The sequence below is a fragment of the Monocercomonoides exilis genome, assembly GCF_001643675.1.
Source record: "Monocercomonoides exilis strain PA203 chromosome Unknown scaffold33-1116896, whole genome shotgun sequence".
Taxonomy (NCBI): Eukaryota; Preaxostyla; order Oxymonadida; family Polymastigidae; genus Monocercomonoides; species Monocercomonoides exilis.
In genome coordinates this window covers 834,908-854,696 of record NW_027150578.1, presented here as the reverse complement: position 1 = coordinate 854,696, position 19,789 = coordinate 834,908, and the positions used below count along the sequence as shown (strand labels likewise).

At 37.9% G+C, this 19,789-nt stretch overlaps 5 protein-coding genes across 5 annotated transcripts; 2 read left to right on the top strand and 3 right to left on the bottom strand.

The window, feature by feature from the left end:
• Positions 1 to 55: 55 nt before the first annotated feature.
• Positions 56 to 1,294, top strand: MONOS_3603 (putative mRNA capping enzyme, beta chain; the record flags this gene model as incomplete). The annotated part of the gene is made up of 7 exons (XM_067873613.1): positions 56 to 100; positions 158 to 253; positions 311 to 472; positions 524 to 613; positions 669 to 768; positions 855 to 958; positions 1,026 to 1,294. 7 exons carry the CDS (start codon positions 56 to 58, stop codon positions 1,254 to 1,256), a joined length of 828 nt encoding a protein of 275 aa, XP_067724462.1. The 3' UTR covers positions 1,257 to 1,294.
• Positions 1,295 to 1,303: 9 nt separating this feature from the next.
• MONOS_3604 (putative dual specificity protein kinase YAK1) lies at positions 1,304 to 5,589 on the bottom strand (the record flags this gene model as incomplete). Its single annotated transcript, XM_067873614.1, has 9 exons — positions 1,304 to 3,136; positions 3,233 to 3,344; positions 3,480 to 3,677; positions 3,871 to 4,240; positions 4,406 to 4,522; positions 4,708 to 4,799; positions 4,878 to 5,042; positions 5,119 to 5,490; positions 5,554 to 5,589. 9 exons carry the CDS (start codon positions 5,587 to 5,589, stop codon positions 2,160 to 2,162), a joined length of 2,439 nt encoding a protein of 812 aa, XP_067724461.1. The 3' UTR covers positions 1,304 to 2,159.
• A 914-nt stretch (positions 5,590 to 6,503) lies between these two features.
• On the bottom strand, positions 6,504 to 7,093 carry MONOS_17838 (uncharacterized protein). The gene is made up of 2 exons (XM_067870797.1): positions 6,852 to 7,093; positions 6,504 to 6,781 (listed from the first exon to the last, which is right to left on the bottom strand). The coding sequence occupies exons 1-2, from the start codon at positions 7,070 to 7,072 to the stop codon at positions 6,691 to 6,693; spliced, it is 312 nt and encodes a 103-aa protein (XP_067724460.1). The 5' UTR covers positions 7,073 to 7,093; the 3' UTR covers positions 6,504 to 6,690.
• A 187-nt stretch (positions 7,094 to 7,280) lies between these two features.
• On the top strand, positions 7,281 to 13,390 carry MONOS_3606 (putative calcium/calmodulin-dependent protein kinase kinase 1; the record flags this gene model as incomplete). The annotated part of the gene is made up of 2 exons (XM_067873615.1): positions 7,281 to 7,709; positions 7,790 to 13,390. 2 exons carry the CDS (start codon positions 7,281 to 7,283, stop codon positions 12,731 to 12,733), a joined length of 5,373 nt encoding a protein of 1,790 aa, XP_067724459.1. The 3' UTR covers positions 12,734 to 13,390.
• A 1,287-nt stretch (positions 13,391 to 14,677) lies between these two features.
• Positions 14,678 to 19,745, bottom strand: MONOS_3607 (uncharacterized protein). The gene is made up of 2 exons (XM_067873616.1): positions 16,026 to 19,745; positions 14,678 to 15,887 (listed from the first exon to the last, which is right to left on the bottom strand). Exons 1-2 carry the CDS (start codon positions 19,714 to 19,716, stop codon positions 15,109 to 15,111), a joined length of 4,470 nt encoding a protein of 1,489 aa, XP_067724458.1. The 5' UTR covers positions 19,717 to 19,745; the 3' UTR covers positions 14,678 to 15,108.
• Between the last annotated feature and the right edge of the window lie 44 nt (positions 19,746 to 19,789).

Genomic DNA, 19,789 nt, shown 5'->3' with positions numbered 1-19,789 from the left:
ATAATATTGACCCTTACTTTTATTCATTATTTTTCATATTTTGTTTTCTGTTATTATGGCGAAGCAATTTAGGTTATTTCCTGTTTCTCAATCTGCAATTGTTCGTTTTATTATTTCATATAATTATATTTTTGATTTTACTTTTTTAATTGTTTAGCTAAGTGAAGAAATGCCAATATCTTCTTCTCTCGAACATCTAATGATGTTTTTTGGATCATATTTAGATAAAGATAAAGAAGATGCATCATTGGAGGTTGAGAATTTTCGTGATTTTTTCCTGTCGTGCTTATCATGTTATTTTCTCTAAAAGATTGAAGCACGCATTGGAACGATTGTTTCGAGAGAAACACAACAGCGCGTTTCATTGCCAATTACTACAGAAGCTATAATTTCTAAATCTTATCCTTCCAATTTTTTATCAACCCTTACAGAAGGTCAATTTAAGAATATTGTTTATTTTCTTTCTTCGAAAGTGTGAACAATAATTTTTTCAAATTACAATCGTTTTATATTGTCACTTCAGATTCCATCAGAAAATCATGTTAAAAGTGTTACGAGAGATATGATACATCGAGGAGGCCGAATAACATTAAGTAATGATGATAATCCACAAGTTTGATAATTTTTTTATAACTGTCTTGAACAAATCTGTAATTTCCAATACACAGACACTTGCCTGTATCTCAAAAGATAATAAAAACAATATTGATATGACTTGTCATGCACTTCCATTTGATATTAGGTTTTCAGCAGCATTTGAAGTTGAAAGTGTGAAAAGTATTTTTATGAACATTTTAAATGAAAAATTTCATTATATATATATGAATAATTTTTAACATCAAATACCCTTCCAGAGGATCCAAACATCGTTATCACAACGCCTATAGAGTATGAAAGAGGAAAAATTCGAGACTCATTCTTTCTTCCAAACATGAGAATAGATGCAACTCAAACACACGTTTGTATTTTCATTATTCTATTGGAATCTGTACAAGAATTGCTTATAAAATTTCATTTGGAATTAGCATCGATGCCTTTCGAAATTTAGAGATTGGGAAACAACTGAAGTGTTACCTACAGATTTACCAGAATTTGAGCAAAGTTTTGAAATAGAAATAGAAATAACTCCAATGTCTGAATTAAAAAAAGAATATGCTCTATTCAAAAACAAACAACCAAACAAATATGAGTCAATTATTTCATCATTCGTTTCAAATGCAAAAATACTGGCTTCTCTTCGCCAACCAAAGATTTGAACATTTTGGTTAAAAAAATAAACTTTCAATCTTTTAAATGTGTTTTTTTTATATTTTGTTCATCCTCATTTTCCTGATAAGAGAAACAGAACATTTTCCCACCACAGGGAAGATTGTACGAAGAGAAAAAGAAAGAGAGAAAGAGAAAGAAACAAGCTTAGAATAGCAACAAACAATAACAACAAAAGGTGAATGAAATGAATACAAACGTTTCTTTAGAATAAACAACGAGTAAACAGCAATGCCAAAGCTACTGACAGAAAACAAGTCAAACTACAAACACGCAAAGAAAGATAATACAACTAAGAAAACAAGCATATGTTTTTGTGCATTATGTAAGTGCAAATGAGAACGAGAGCGATATCCTCTTCAGAAAGATAAAAAGAATTGTCAAAAAATAAAAATAAAGAAAAAGAAAAAGAATAACCTTATCAAACAAATGGTAACAAAAAGTGAACGAAATGAGCTCAAAAAATTGCAAACAAAAAGATATCAAAAAAAGAAATGAAAAAAGAAATGAAAAAGATCAAAATAATTTCATCATTGCTTAAACCACTCAAAAGATACAAAGCATTTACAGACACTAAAAATACAGATGGAACTCCCTCAAAAGCTCACAGGAAACAATCGCTCAACAGATACAACAGTTGATGATGAACTAAACAACATTTCAGACGAAGATAACAAATTGTAAAAATATATAAAAAAATAAAAGAAAAAGAATAATAATAAAAAAAATCAAAGAAATTGAGATTGATTAAAAAAAACGAAGTGAACTTGCGTTTTGTATTAAAATCTCAAAGTATCAATAATTCAGATATTATAACGAAGTGCGATACGCAAAGTCATAAACCCCTCTCCTTTCAATTGAAAAGAAACCGATGAATGCAATCTCATTTCTTTTCATTTGAGCGTCTGTGCAGAAGAGCCATATTGAAAGAGCTGTGCCTGTTGTGAGTGCTGATTGGGTGGCGTCTGCATATAAACACCTGCTGCTGCTGAGACATTGTAGCTGCACGGTGCAACAGCTGCGATGGATGCCAATGATGCACTCCCTTGAATCTGTTGAGGATGTTGTTGAGGATGTTGATGCTGTTGATGCTGTTGAGAAGGATATGTCTGCTGAGAGAGTGCAGGCCATGCGAGAGAAGACGTGAATTGCTGGAGATGTGGCTGAGGTGGATAGATTGATGGCTGCTGCTGTGTGAGTGGCTGTGTCTGCAGTTGTGGGTGGGAGTGTGGATGTGGATGCGGATGAGTGTGTGTCTGTGTCTGTGTCTGTGTCTGTGTGTATGGCTGGGGTTTGAGAGAAGATTGCTGTGCTTGCTGTAACAGAGATGGTGGCTGTGTCTGTATTTGTGATTGTATTTGTGTGTGTGAGTGTGTCTGTGTCTGTTGTTGTTGCTGTTGCTGTTGTTGTATTTGCTGAGTGGGCAGATAGGAAAGAGCACCCAATGGAGACTGGTGGATGTGCTGTGGCGGAAGAAGGGCAGAAGACAGCTGCTGCTGCTGGAAGGCATAAGGTGGTTGAATAGAAGATGGCAGAAGAGAATGAGAAGAAGAGGAAGAAGAGGAAGAAGCAGAAGCAGAAGAAGATATTGATGAAGAAATAGATGGGTTGATGGAAGTTGAGAGAGGAGAATTTGAATATCCACTTGAAACAGCAGACGGATTGGCAGAAGCATTCGAAGATGAAGAGATTGTTGTTGTTGAACTTGTGTTTGGATGATGGACAGAACTTGGAATGATTGAAGAAGAAGAAGAGGAAGAGGAAGAAGGAGAAGAAGGAAATGAAGTTGAAGTGATGTGAGATGCAGACTGAGGAAGAGAAGCCAGAAACTGATAAGGACGCGAGGTGGATGCTGGTTGGTAATGTGATGCTGGTTAAGTTGAACAGGAAATATCATTCGTTCAAATAGAAATAAAATAAATGGCATAATAATAATAATAATAATAATAATAAAATGGAGTCACACATTGTATTGCAGCAACAGCTGTAGAGAGAGGCACTCTCGATGTGCGTGTGTCTGGTGGAGGCTTCCAATCTCCTGTCCACTCAGCATGTGTGATGAAGGGATGCTGCAATGCCTGACAATAAAAATAGATAAATAGAATGATTGAATGTAAAGACATCGAAAAAACGTTAATATCATAAATAATATTTAGTCAAAATGAAATAACAACAATAATAATAATAAGCATCTAAGATATAACAAATCAGACTTGAATAGGCGTCCATCTCTTCGAAGGGTCCACCTGAAGCAGTCCTTTCAGAAAATGCAGAAAGGGCTCTCTGTTCATCATTGAGCGCGAGAGAGGCACTTTGTCTCTTCTCAGCTTAGCAATGTAGTTCTCTATGGTCTCATCGAGTGTCCGGCAGATGTAGCCATACTGCTTCGGCTGGCGGGTGTTCCCGGTGATCTATTTGGTTTATCAATAAATATTATTATTATTATTATTATTATTATTATTAGCATTGAGACAAATGAATTATCAATGACAATAAATATAACAAATAAGGAGAGGAGAATTAAATATAAATATATTTCATGAAATAGAAGAAGAAGAAGAAGAATAGCACTCAAAATAGAACATTTCTATTAATTGCACAAACCTCTGCATTCTCCTGCCATGTCATCAGACGATACCCAAGCGGCTGAGTCGGGTCGAGAACGAAGTTCTTTTTGAACTGGTTGCTGTTTGCAGCCTGCCCAGCTCTTCTCTCTCTGTCTCTCTCTTTCCTCAGCCTCTCCTCTTTCTCCTTCTCACTCAGCTGCTCCTCTCCTCTGGCTGTTTCTTTCTCTGCCTCTGCCCCAAACGCCCCGCTCTTCCACATCAGCGCCATTTCCGGCGGGATCGGCCCCATCATTGTGGTGATGCGACACAGCTGGTCGTGTTCAGACTGGCCAGGGAAGAGCGGATGGCCCAGAAAGAGCTCAGCAGCTATGCACCCGACACTCCACATGTCTATAAGGCAGTTGTAGCTGAGAGAAGAGAGAAAGAAAAAAAAAAAAAAAAAAAGAGAGAGAGAGAGAGAGAGAGAGGAGGGGTTTCAAATGGAAATGGAGAAAGAAAGGGAGAGGCAAATAATAATAATAAGGAATAATTATATATTCTTATAGAGACATGTTTAAGAACAGCAATCATACGGGTCCCCACATAATATCTCGGGTGCTCTGTAGTATCTGCTCTGGATGTATGTGTAGAGCACATTGCGCTCAAAGACAGCTGAGCCAAAGTCAATCACTTTGACACGGGGAAGGCACCTGAGAGCAACAGGGGATAGAAGCAAAGATATGGAATGTGTTATAAACATTGAATGCAACAAAGAAATAAGCGGAAACGAGGAGGAAATGATGGAAATAGCAAAAATAGGGAAAAGTTATATGAAATGAAAATATTTTTTCAATGTCAATTGTCTTTGAAATGGATGTCGCAATTTGCCACAAACCGATCAAGAAGGATATTTTCAGGTTTAAGATCACAATGGATAATGCCCAGATCTCCAAGCAAGCAAAGGACATCAAGGAGTTGCGCTGTAATCTGTGAGTAATAAAAGAAGTAGCAATACAAATTGTTTGGTGATTCATAAAAGAAAATGCTATATGAAAGTAACCAAACCATAGAAATCAGTGATAAGGATAGTCCTCTGAATTTCGACTGCTTAAGAATTGTATACAAATCTTCGCCCAACATTTCAGTAACAAAGCATACATGATTTCTATACATGAAATCACATTCTAAACGCAAGCAGTGGCGTTGATCAAGAGGATCATTTTCTCGGATCTTGGAACAAAGTTAAAAAATGCAAGCACAGTGTTTAAATAATAAGTTTGTTCAGCATAAATAAGAAATAAAAAACCATTCGAAGGATTTTGCGTTCTAATTGTGCCTGCCTTGTGTATGCAGGCATATTCTTGATAACTTTAACAGCATAAGTTGCGTGTGTTGAAACATCTAAACAACGCAGAACTTGTCCAAAGCTACCTTTTCCTAGTAGTCCTTCGACAAGATAAACTTTTCCATGAGGTTGTGATCCATGAGTTGTGTCGAATATGAGGTCTCCAACAGAAAAGACATAATCTGCATTTGCATTATCAAATCCTTCGTTTTGAACTTTATCTGAAGGATTTGTTAATATCATTCCTTGGTCCTTCATCCTTAATTCATATGGATAAGTGTAATCGCATTTCCGATAGAATTGTGAAAGATAAATAGTTGTTTTTTTGTTTGGCTTGAAAAATAAAACAATAAAAATAATTTTCATCATAAATTAATAATTTTGCAAGAGACTAACTCGTATATTTGTGAAATCTATTGGAGTTGCAATCATAGCAGACGTTAAAGCCGAAAGAACAATTTTATGAAAATGAAAGAATAGAACGCAAATGAAAGCAAAATTGCCCTGCTCCAACAAATGTATACTAAAATGCTACAAATTTAATAAAATTCAATATACTTATTACGATTCCTTCAGTGGACAATTATTAATCAAATAAAAAGATACGATCTCATCCATTATGTGCTTTCTTCTAATACATTTCACTGATCGCATAACAACTTTCAACAGTTTGAATTTTTTCAAGTGCTATCCGAAAAAAAAATAAGAATATAGCAATGGGCTTTCCATTCTTTCAAATTGAATTATTCAAAAAGCTGAATGAAAATTCAAAGCACAATAAATATTTATTTATAAAAACATTTTACACAACCAATTTCACAGATATAACTCGAATTTAATGAATGTGTGAGGTGATTTAGTGGAAAGATACTCATAATAAAGCTAAGCTCTTCCGTGGAGTCCCCAGAAATTCAATTTTGGCTTTTTCCATTGATGAAATAACTTGTATTTTCATCAAAATGGTTGTGGAAAAAAGCCAACTGCACAATCTAGTATATGATGCAGCAATAATAGCATACAAGACAAACAACGGTTTAAACACAAAAAAACAAAAAAAACAAAAACAAAATGATTTTTTTTCAATGAAACTTTTCATTATTAACTATAATATCTGTAAAATAATGAGTATTGAAAATTCATATTAAAAATTTTTTAAATTCGTATTTAAAGATCTGTTTATTTATAAAGAGGTCATAAGTTTTCAAATGTCATAATTGATCTACACCATATATTGGAATTTTAACATTATTAATTATAACGCAATATTTCTCAGTCACAAAAAAACGTAAATGAATGGCTATAATAAATCGGAAAGTGTTTTTCTTTCGATTCAAACAAATCATTGGGGGAAAAAAATTTTTTTTTATTTTAAAGGAAATCAAAAACATGATACTAAATTCAGTGAAATGAAATAAAACATTCACAAAAAAAAATAGGAAAATATCAGAATATATAAATGTGATATGATTGAAAAAGAATATTGTCCATTCACATCTTATAATTGTTAAATTTTGATTCAAAGAAAACGAAAATCTATCTCGAAAGCTGCCTCCTTGGAAGAGGCTTTTTTGTTACAACTCTTTTTTTTCTGGGTCTTCTATCAACTGCTTTCGGCAAAAGGCACCTATTTCAAAAAATATTAATGCAAATTATCATGAATATGAAAAACAAATTTCTTATTATTTTTGTCAAACATGAATGATAGTATCACAGAAGATACTGTAAACATAAATGCAAATATCATAAATGAGTTTTGCTCAGTAAAATTATGCAAAAACTGACGGAATCCCCAAGCTGGAATATTCTGATCTGTCGGTTTCACTGAAGCACATTGGTAAATCGTAAATCCAAGTGGTACAAAAGATATCACCATAAGCACAATTGCTGTTGCGATTGCACATTTTTGAGTTGCCATCTGACTTGTAAACTTACATATGGGATAGGAACGAAAAAACAAGAATTTTCGAATAATTTTTAAATAATAGTAATGATGAATAATAGACAAAAATATTTGAAAATGAATTAAGGATTCTGAAACATATTAAGGTGAAATTGATCTTGACCTAAAGAATTCTTCTTTTCTTTGATAATATTTTTTTTCGTTTTGAACTCACTTACGATATATGACTGAACTTAATGAAAGTCAGTCTTATGCACCTGCGGAAATTGATAAACAGCAGATTATAACAAATGCATCAAGCGATGAATATTCTTTGCAACAACCAACGTTAAAAAAATATTCTACCTTGGTTATGTTTGCACCGCTCGTTAAAAACGAATTTACTGAAATGGTGGATGTTGATACAATTGAAGATGATGGAGACTTGACTTTTTCTGGATTCACAAGTGAACTCGCATCTTCTGAGATGGATTATTCTATTTCAGGAGATGCAAGTTATCAGCACGAAACACAATTTACCAATGCAGTGAAAAAAAGTTATTTGGCTAATGGAATGAAAATGATAAACCAATATATTGTGAAAAAGACAATTGGTTCTGGTTCTTTTGGAAAATCTGTGCTTGTTGAAGATGCAAAGTCGCAACGTAGATACGTGTGTATATTCTTGTTTTTCTATTTCATTTATGCTGTTTTCAATTTGCCTATATATGTTATTTGATTTCACAAAAATAGGCAATGAAAATACTGAATAAAGATTCGTTGAAGAAAAAACGGACTGGAATGACAACTGCAATGGAAAGCTTACAACGAGAAATATCAATTATGAGCCAACTAAAGCATCCAAATATTATTCGACTTTTAGAAGTGATAGATGACCCTCAAAAGTCAAAATTGTATCTGGTTGAAGAACTTGCCGAAGGAGGATCGGTAATGGACGCCAACCAAGTTCGCATTGAAGAAGGAAATAAAGACAAATTTCATAGAAAAGACGTTAATGAAGAGTTAATTGAAAAGGAAGAAGAAATAGAAAATGTATTTGGATTTGATTTATCTTCGTTTCTATCTCAGTCAGGTGACGAAGCAACAAAGCCCGAGCATGATCAAGAAGTTGAATGCAAGAAATTGCACGAAAAGTCTCCATTGTTCGAGTCAACGCTCTGTGAAAATGAAGATTTCGATGGAGAAGAGGTGTTAAGTGCGAAGAACAACGACGAAGAGAACGTCGAGTTGGATGAGCAAGCACTTGCAGACGAAGAGGAACGGATGATAAAAGAGCAGATGCTGCAGATGGTTGCCAGTGTTGTTGGAGATGATTTGGATGAGATCGTTTCGCTGGAGCTAGGAGAAGACACAGAAGAGGCAGAGATCGATGGGGCAGGCGCAAAGCCAGTCGACGAAGGTGCTTTGTCTAACAATGAAAGCGAAGACAACAAGGACGAAGATATCGAAGAAAGCATCTTCTTCCCGCAGCTTCGCAAAAAGAACTCCAAAGTGAAAAAGGATTCAGCAAAGGAACAGCAAGAGGAGCTGCCGCAGCGCAAGCTGAGTCGATCGACAGGGAAAAAGAGAGATTTTGAAGAAGACACAGACAACGACGAATGCAACAGCACAAACGACACGACTATCGCGAACTCCATTTCTGATGTGAATCAGGAGCAGACCTTCACAATCATCCACACAGACACCTCAGACAACGAGTCAGACACTTTTGCTTCTGACTCTCCATTCACCTCCTTTGGACACAGCCACATGGCAGTTGACCCAGTGACTTCAAACTCCACCATCTCCTCTCTCTCCTCTCCGCCCCTCGCAAACACCCTCCCTCCTTCACAGACACCCCTCATGGACCATCAGCTGCCCCACCCTCCCTTCTCTCCTTCTGATCATTCAGACCATTCAGACCATTCAGATCATCCTGGTCATCCAGACGAGCAGTCATTCGGACCCCTCACATCGCCCACAGGTGCTGCCCCGTTCTCATTCTCTGGGATGGACTCACAGGCACGTATCAAGACCCTCTTCTCTTCTCCTTCCTTCGCTTCCATGTTCGCCTCCACTTCGAATTACTCCTCACACGCCATCTGCTTCAACAATTCGTCTTCCACCCTCTCTTTGGCAAAGCTGGTGCCTCTTCACAAGTCTCATGTGCCTTGTTCTCCAACTTCTTCCTCTTCTCAAGTGAAGAACTCCTCTTCTCTATCTCATTCCTCTGGGCTGACAGCAAATTATTCCCCTCACCCCTCTTTGCCTTCTCCTGAGAATGCTCTGCCAATCGTCGGCTTCAGTGGCACTCCACACATTGCACGTCGCAACTCCTCGACCTTCTCAATCTCTTCTGCTTCTCCTTCTCCTCTGGGTGTTGCAGATCCACTCACCTCCTCCAACGCCAACTGCATCCAAATTGAAGTGCCAACCGCCTCGCGCTCCTCCCTCTCCTCCTTCCACATCACCTTCCCCCCTCTTCCGCACTCTCTCTCCCGCAGCTACATCCGCCAGCTGGTGCCTGCCCTCCACTTCATTCACACCGCCCACATCGTCCACAGAGACATCAAACCCGACAACCTCCTCGTCACCCGCAGCGGCGCCTTGAAAGTGGCTGACTTTGGCTGTGCCGTCAAACTGAACTCGCCAGGCGAGAAGCTGGGCGACACACAGGGCACATTCGCCTTCCTCGCGCCTGAGGTGTGTGGAGGCAGCGAGTTTGATGGGGCAAAGGCAGACGTATGGGCAGTGGGCGTGACGCTCTACTGCTTCTGCTTTGGCTGTGTGCCCTTTGAGAATGAGAGCGATGTGGGGCTGTTTGATGACATTATGAAGAAGCCTGTCTCGTTTCCTCAGATGATAGAGAACGACGAGTGGGTTGAAGAAGGTAAAGCAGAAGGTCAATCCAATACTGAAGCCAGCACACACTCAGATGAAACAAATCATTTATCTTCTTCGAAATCTTCATCTTCCTCTCCTCCACCCTCTTCGTCTCCAACAGATGCAACTGAAGCTTCCACTACACTTCACCCAACATCTCCTCTTCTCATCGATTTCCTTTCTCTTTTGCTAGACAAGAATCCAGACACCCGAATGACACTGGAAGAGGCCATTGTGCACCCGTGGCTCACCAAATCCTATTCCGAGCCACTCGACGAAGAACTCCTGCGAATAAGTGGCTTTGGGTCAATCAGCAGCGAATGTGATGAAATGAAACCATCAACAGCCAGCAAGAGTAATACAAGTGATGTGAATGAGGCAGAATCCACACAGCATTCAGAGAAGTCGTCTGCTGCACAGTCGCCAAGGCAGAATGAAGGGAGGCGCACTCCCACACACAAACAGGGCAAGTCTCTGATCTCGCCAAATGGCCAGAGGAGCGACAGAAGCGATGCCTCGTCGCCATTTGACCTGCTCCCAACGCCTCTGATGACACCTTGCACTTCGCAGCATTCTTTCACCACTCCCACACTCTCCCTCACACCCCATCTGGATTCTCCCCAGTCACCTGGTTTTTCCATCCGCACACCCACATCGCTCCCACACTCGTCCTCTGCCACGCCCACTTCTCTTTCCACTGTCCCTTCTGCTGCCCACTCGCAGGACGACCATTCGTCTGATGGATATTCAAACCCTCATTCAGAAGATCTGCCTCCAACACCCTTGTCGCCCAACCATTTTCTGATGCATCTGCCTCCGTCTGAGTCGAGATCGATGCTGTTTGACGACGACATGGCAGCCACACTCCACTCTCCTTCTGCACAATACCCGTCTGCACTGTGCTTGTCGTCTGTTGGCTCCTTCTCCAGCCCAGCCACATCCAGAAACCATCACAAGCACAGCGAGAATAACAGCAACTGCACAGAAACACAACAGAGTTCGAAGCAGACTTGTTCTGAAAGTGGAGCTGGAAGTGACAAGAAGAGTGGGGCGAATGAAAGAAAGGACAAAATGCAGATGATGAAGAAGATGCTCAGCTGGAGGAAGGAAATGCTGCAGAAGTATGCAAAAGAGAATAATGCTGACAATCATGCAACACACTCTTGTGAACCAACAACAGCCGCAAACTGTCTTTTTGCCAAAATCAATATGAAGCAGAACAATCAAGTTCAGATGTGCTCTTATTCTTCTGGCAACACGGCAGAAGCTACATCAAGTTCAAATGCTTCTGATTTCCAATGCATTTTTTCAAAGATTCCAATTGAAGAGCAGCTCAGTTTATTCAGAAAGTGGAGGCAGGAATGCAAAGAAGAGAAGGAAAAAGCTGCAAAAGAGGTTCAACAAAAGGAGAGTAAGAACATGTCAAAGACAATCACACGAAAGCCCACAAAGAGCAGAGAAAAAGCAGAAGACAAAGGAAACACCAGTGGAAAGCGCATCAAAGCAAAGAATCAGGAAGATTCATTTAACAAGAGCAGAAATGCAACAATGAATGAGCACAAACCAGAAACAGTGACAGAGAGCTTAGAACAACTGCACATCAGCAAAAAGAAGGATTCATTGAATTCTTTAAACTCTTCCACATCGTGGAAGGCCAAACAAAGCAATAACACACGAAAGCCAATGGTTAGAACAATTGCGTCTCCCACTGACATAGCAACATCGTCAATGACTACATCAGTCACAGACACTGCTGTGTATCCGATTTCTGCCTCTGGCTGTGCCCCTACCACGACTCCCTTGATTATGCATCTCAATCTGAGCCCCACAAACTCGTCTGCCCCAACCACACCAGCATTGTCTCCTTCCCCGCCTGCAAAAAATATGCAGCTTTCCGCAAACCACAAGAAATATTTGAGACCCAAATCTAAAACAGCTTCTCCGGCAAAGACAGCTGCTTGGCAAATGTCAACTCCTTCGGCTTCTCATTCGTCTCTTGGCTTTGTTCCGATGCCAAGTGGGATTGGAAAGGCACAAAGCAATACAACTGGACACCATGCTTCTTCTCCATCCTCAACATCGCCATCTTCACCAGACACCCCATCTGCTCCAAAGCGCAGGTCAAAGACCAAAGCAAAGCAAAAATCATCAACTGCATCGCTCCACTCGTCAGCCTCATCCACTTTGTATCAATCAACAGCCACTTTCCCTGTTTCAAGCACACACAAGGCACTTCCATCTATTCAGCAGTCGTCCTCTTCCTTTTTCTTGAACTTGGCAGGAAGCACCACAGACAAGCCAGGGGCAGACAGGCTGAACACAGAGAAGCCGATAACTCGTCCGCCGTTGCATTCCACTTCAACACACAAACACCCACCAACACCACCAAATAACTCCTTGACACCTTCTCTGACTCAGACACCTCCATCTCAAAAGGTGAAGCAGTCGACGCTGCCATCTCTCTCACCGTCTGCTACGTCATCTTCGACGACTCTTGGGCTCCCACCGGCGATTCTGCCTTCCTTGGGAAAGCAGCATAGCCAATGCACTTCTCCTTCCTTGCGTTCTTCTATTTCATTCACCTCTCCTCAGGGCGTGTCTTTGTCTTCCTCAACAGCTGCGATGGCAGCAGCAAGCACGTCGAGTCCGGCTACTTCACCGTCTTCCCATTCATCGACTCATTCTTCTCATTTTCCTGCTTCACGTTGCACTATTTCTTCTCTTTCTCAGCCAAAAGGAAGACTTCCCCCGCTGCGGATGAAGAATGCTTCTGTTAAGCAGCAGGTTGCTGTGGAAGCGAAAAGGAATGTGTAGATTTGTGACAACAGCACATAGGAGTTAGATTTATATTTCATTATTATCAATGTTTTTATTATTTTTATTATCATATTAAATATTTTTTATTATTTGAGCACCATTTTGTTTGCGATGGACAACACACAAGTGATGAGTTAATGTTTATTCCAATGGCATTCGTGATTTAACAGTGATTTTATCAGCAACGCAAATAATTATATTTGCATGTATTCATCTTTATGTAAGATTCTTTTTCTTCTTTGTTTAAGTTCATTTGTCTTTTTTGTGATATAAATTTTGAAAATGTATTTGCGATGTGTTAATTTTTCTTTCAGCTGTTTTTATTTTTTTAATTTAATTTTTTTTTCTAAACAAAATATACTTCAATTTTTTGTTTTTGTTAGTCTAAACGTTTTCCAGTTTAATTTTCTATATTTGTATCTCTTTAATATGTATATTGAATTATTTCTTCAAACGTCGATAAACAGAGTGTTTTGAAAAGGCTCTTTTGAATTTCTTTGAGATTATCGCGCTGTTCTTGGCAATTTTTATTAGAGAAATGGAATAGCAATTCATAATCATGAGAAATTTGATATTTTGGAACTACCGATAAGTGTCTTTTTATTAACAAATTTTTTCAATTTTGGTACAAAAATAATATGAAAATCGAAAAAAAAATTGTTTTTCTGATTCTTATTTTTGAAATTTTTAAAAGTGATGATTTGGGGTGAAATATTTCACTTCAGGCATTTTTATTGAAAAATTATGCATTTTTCATTGACTTTTTGAGTGTAAAAAACACAATAAAAATGTGTTCTTTTTTTGACATTCGTGAAATGCCACCACACTTTATGATTTGATTTCAACGACGCCTGTTTACGGATATGAAAATCAAATAAATATAGAAATTTGAGAAAGATAAATAAAGTTATGAGTGAAGCAATTTTTCAATGCCTTGTGCAAAAAAAGCTTGAAAATTAGTATTTTCTCCCAAATGTTTATTTACCAAAAAATTTTTCTTTTTTTTTAAAATTTCCAGAAGTGAAAATATTTCTATTAATAATAATTTAGATCTGTGCGACACGACTTGCCATTTTTTGTTGCTGTCGGTCACTAAAAAAAAAAAAAAAAAAAAAAAAAAAAAAAAAAAAAAAAACCAAAATTTCGTATTTTGATCAGATTTTCGTTCTCACTCGTGAAATTTCAAAGAATTGGAAATAAGTTCTCAATGATACTTTTATTTCCATTTCAGTGAAATTTCATGAGCGAGAACATAATTTCGATCAAAATATAGGTGATTATTTTCGAAGTCTAATTTTATCCGACAAAATTTCTGGTTTTTCATTTGCTTGAATATTCATAAATAAATTATTCTTTTTGAAAAGTCGCAAATGTAATATTTTCAAATAAATCAAAAATTTAACATATTGCTAAGATTTTTATTAACACAAACTAAACTTCACTAATATGGGGCAAAATTTTTTGCTTTATGAATTTTGTTCCATTCTTCTCTTTCAAATATTTTTCTCAATTTTTGAATTTTTCTGTAATTATTTGCATTGTATCGATTGATTTATAATGAAATGATTGCAGAAAAAGTTTGGAACAATTCTCAGTTTTTTTCATTATTGCTAAAATTTTGCCCCATATGGAATCCATAGCTTGATAATGCCATTTCATTCATTCTAAAGAAGATTCGTGAGTGTGAACAGAAAATTGAACAAAATATTAAATTTTTGATTTATTTGAAAATTAAACATTTGCGACTTTTCAAAAAGAATTACCCATATGAAAACTGAACATTTGCTAGATTTCAAAAATTATAACACAGTTTATTAGACAACCTTAGGGTTTTTGCAAATATTTGTTTTAAGGCCACAGACTTCTTGTTTAATTATAAAAACTAATTTTAACTTATTTTGCATTAAAAAAAAAAGCTGTTCCTATTTGCAGAGAAAATACTTTTGTGCAATGATTGAAAAAATCTTGTTTCCCGATCTTTGAAAAGATCAAAAAGTTTGCAATTTAATCAAAGAAAGACAAAAAATTTTAAATTTCCATATCTCTTTAATAACACATTATATTTAATAAAAATTAATAAAATGTTTTCAAAGAATGTATTGTAAATAAAATAAAGTTGAAAAATTCTCACACTTTCATATACAGAAAGAAATTCGAAAAAAATTTTTTTGTTAAATATTTCGAAAAATAAATATCATAAAATTAAAAAGAAGTGCAACCATTCTCAATTCAGATTGGTGGAAGTGCACAAGACAAATGAGTTTTACAGAAAGAAGTAGGTTTAATGTGTTGTGTAATAAATCTCGGACTAGAAGTTTAAATTAAAGATATGATGATGACTTGTAAATTCTGTGATCACTTGAGATGAATAACTATTCTTCAGCATTTGAAATAGGCTCTTTCACAGGGGCATACATTCCATGTCTTCGCATAACCGTCTCTTCATCATCGTCTTTTAATTTTCCAAACATGCTTTCTTTAACCTTGTTTGCACATGGCAATTTCATTGTTGAGACAACTTCTAATACCATGACAATAGAACCGAAAATACCCATAAATCCTGTAACTGTTGACATTAAGTTTGCGAAGAAAGTTCCAATTTTCATTCGATCCACCCAGTTAGTGAGCAGTACAGACATATCTTGAGTAAATTGTATTGAAGCACTAAGTCCATACTTCACGTTCATTTCATCTTCAGCAGCAGTTGTTCCTCTTTTTATGGTTGAGGCAACAATTTGATATCCCTCTGTCCTTGTGTCATTTGGGAAGGTAAACAACGAAGGCATCACTTCATAGGAGAATACAGTACTCTCTGCTCCTTTAAATGGATGCTTTTCAGGAGACAAAGCAACAAGAGTACGCGCAGACATTCGCTTTGGCTCGTCAGCTTTCTTTCCTTTCCATCCAAACCCAATGCCCGTATCTACAGATGCCTTTGCAACAATAGAGTATGAATGGGCTTTTTCTGTATAAGTTGATATGCTGAGTGTTGGCTTTCCTCCACTTTTATCGAATGCAAACTCCACATTTTTACCTTCGACACGAACAATGCAACTTTTAACTGGGTTGAGAAATTGATTCACCGACGGCTTCTGCATGCACTTAGTCACCAGCTTATGGCGTGTTTTAGCTTTTGTTTTTTGGTCAATCACTGAGAAAATAGAAAATATATAAAATCAAAATCAAGAAAAATATGAATCAAATAAATTAATCAATAAATAAAAAAACGTTTAATATACATTTCGAAAATATTAGACAAAAATAATGATTATTACACATATTAACATACCTACAGAATCCAAATTCTGAGTTGAAGTGGAAAACTTTTGATGACAATCTCCCCACCCTGTTGTCACATTCACATCCTCCAGTGCAATACCAGCAACACACTCACCGCAATAGTCTTTCAACTCAATCTCAGCAGCAAAGGATCTCACAGTTATAGAAGTTAGATCCAAATTCGGCTCCATTGCTGCTGCAATTACAGATTTGGTTTCAGTCACATTATTCCAGAAGAACTCGACCACGACAGACACTGCAGCACATACGGCAAATCCAAGGAACATGATGGCAACAAATCCTCCAATTCGACTCTTTTTCAGTACTTTTGGTGCTGTGTTCGTAATTGGATCAAGCTTATTTGAATGTCTATCAGAAAACAGATCTGCCTTATGTAAATAACTCTTTGTTGGCAGGCACACGCAAATGATAGCAATTGTACTTCCAACAATAGCACCACCCAAATAACATCCAAGTGTAATAAAGGTGGAGTATTTGTCATTTGTCTCATACATCGGAGGCTGATCGTCTTTCAGTCCTTCAGTTTCTTGTTTGACCGTCGTTGTAGTCATTGAACCAACAGGGCAATAGCTGCCTTCGGGACATGCTGTACAGCCAGGCTGAGCACTTTTATCGTTATAGGTATTAGCTGGACACGCGACGCAATGATATCCAGATAACCCTCCTTTGTATGCATTGTAAGATCCAGGATTGCATCCTGTGCATTCAGGTGAATTATATTTCTTTGCAAACATTCCAACATCACAGAAAACACAAAATTCTGTTTCGGCATTATCCCAGTGAAGATCGACATTTCCGTGCGAAGTGGAAGAAGAATCAGAAGAAGTAGAAAAAGCCAAGTGAGGAGGAATTTCCGCAAAGTCAGAATATTTTGTGTAACGGCGTGTACTGTCCCATACCCACAAGGAAGATAATACGCGCTTGTCAGAATTATGAAGCTGTCTATAAAGATACTCTCGCTCAACGAGCGATGAGATCTTGGAAGGAGCTTTGTGACTGTCAACAGATAAAGCACCATTCACAATACTTCCTTTGTTCGCTGTCAGAGTTTGAATTTTTTTGGTTCCAGGAGAGCAAGAAAAGTTTTTAATCATATTGAGAATAAACAGCTGGTTGTGGTACTGGTTGTCACACGGGAGCTTATTCCCAATGATATTTCCACCGAAGCAATACACATTACTCTTGTAATATGCGGCGCCTCCTCCGCTCATCGACAGAAGATCCTTTTTAGCTTCGTGAAATTCGAAAACAGGTCCACTTAGATTTGTAATCATCCAATGATTCACTCTGTTCTTGGCATTGTCAATATCCAGTCCAGAATACGACAGAAATCCGTCCTCTACAGCAACAGTGTATGAACGATAGTATATTGGCAAGTTGTCGTACTGATCCTGCTTGGTGCCTGGATAAGGGACACGAGGTAATGGATCACCATAAAACATCAGAAACTCAAGCTTCTCATTATCGTTCACAACGTCAGATGATGTTCGAGGCATTTTCTTGATTCCAATTGGCTGTCTTCGAACAGAAATGGAATTAGACATCTCACCAGCTTCAGCACCACCATTCAAAACAGCACCAGTATCCGGATTGATCTGCCTTGCACCCAGCTCTTTCATATCATCGACAGATGGGAGAATCAAATAGTCTAATGTGACACTTGATTCTCGTGACTCATAAACACCTCCACCAATAATCACTTGATCAACCTCGTAATGTTTTCCGTCTCTATCAAATTTTATTTCCTTTGAATGAATGGCCATCAATTCCCTTTTCTCAAGAATGTATGGCGGCACTCCGCCAAATTCATTAACCGACGCACCCGACTCAGCCGATAGCCTTTCCATGTTCGACTTAATAACATTTCCAGGCTCGCTCTGTTTTTTGATGTACTCACCCATTCTTTCTCTGGTCTTCATCATCTCAACACTCTGCCACTCTGATTTATCAAATTCTCCCTTCTCAAATATTTTGTTGATATCCGTGTGGAGCTGTGCTCTGTAGCGAGTGCTGACACAACGCCAGCGCATTGTCATCAAAGAAAATACCCAAATTTCATTTGTCACCGAAGTGTCGCTCATTCTGCCTCCAAAGACAAATAGGTTCTTGTGTAAAATTTTTGTGAAGCAGCCTGATCTTCCCAAAGGCTTCAAGGCTGATAAAGGTTTCATCTTTGACCATTTATGTTGAGCAATTGAATATTGCCACAGATCATTTTTCACTTCTCGCTGACCAGATTCCAGATCAACGCCAACTCCACCAAAAATAAACAGTCTTCCTGAATGCTCGCACATGCCAAAATCGTACAATGCCGGAGGCTTTTCAGTATCTTTTGCGGTTGCCTCTTCTCGCTTCCATTCTCCACTTGAAATATCGTATGAGTACAAGTCATTGAGTACAGTACCCCCAGTTCCTTGACCTCCATAAACCCATAATTTTCCCAAAGCACCAACAACTCCATGAAGTGCACGAGGTGATGGAATATTATCGACGGCCTTTGAAACCTGCACCCATTCTGTCACTTTGTCTGCAACATCGTTCGCATCCAAAGTAATTCGAATCATTCCTCCAAGCATATCCCCATTGCACGTTCCTCCAAACGCAAAACCTCTTCGAGAGACGATGGCATTTGCACCACTTTTACTCTTCTCTTCTTCGTCACAAACAACAAATCCACAAGCTCTCACTTGATATTTTTTCTCAGGGAAAGGATACGAAACGACGTCGACAGTTGTTAATCCTGCATTATCCACATTTTTAGTGAAGTCTAATACGATTACGTCATTGGCCATTTCTGACCATGTAGTTTCTTCATGAAGACCTCCATAAAGATATACCTGCTTTCCAATCCAACAAATTCCTGCTTCAGTTCGTGGCACAATATCAGCTTTTTCAGAAGTTCCTCTCTTTACAAGAGGAAGTTCCTTCCAATCGTTTTCCGTAGGACTATTTACAGGAAGTCTATAAACATTCTGCGACTGATCGGATTTTGAGGTATATCCCCCAAAGATGTACAAATATGCTCCTGACGCAAAAGCTCCTCCACCTGATCTTGTAGCTGGTGCATTTTTATGTGCTTTTATATCCACTTCATCAAGTAATTTCGTCCAAACACGAGTTGGAATATGAAACTTCCATGCATCATTTGTTTTTCCGTCATTTGTTCTTCCTCCAAAAATATAAAAGAATTCACCATCTTGACAAAAATGAGCTGCTTGTCGAGCAGAAGGTCGTTCATGACTTTGGAAAACCTCGGACCAAACTTTTGTTTGCATGTTAAAAGCCCACATGTCGTCATAAAACCCATCTGGACCCATTCCGCCCCAAATTACAAAATCTGTATTGTCAATGTAATAACAGTATTCCACTCTTTGTGGTGTATGGTGAATACCGTTTATTTCAACGGGGCGCCAATCCATTGAGCCTGTAGTATAGAAAAAGCTCATAACATCTTGTAAATATTGCTTTTTTGCATCAAGACCAGAAAAACAATAAAATAAATTACTGGGACTTCCAGCAAAAGTTGGTCGAATTAGAACTGCATTTTGACGAGGAGAAGGAGGTGATCCTCCTGCCGGGCTTTTTCCAAAACCTGTGAGAAGTTTCTTATCCTGTGGATCAGTATCTTTTGATAAAATATTGATGACAATAAGTAAAGTGAAATGAAAGACTAATTGCATGAGGAAGACGAGGTTGAAAAAAAGAATAAGTGATCTTCAGATCAAATAGCCATTTTTTGTGACGTGTTTTTTC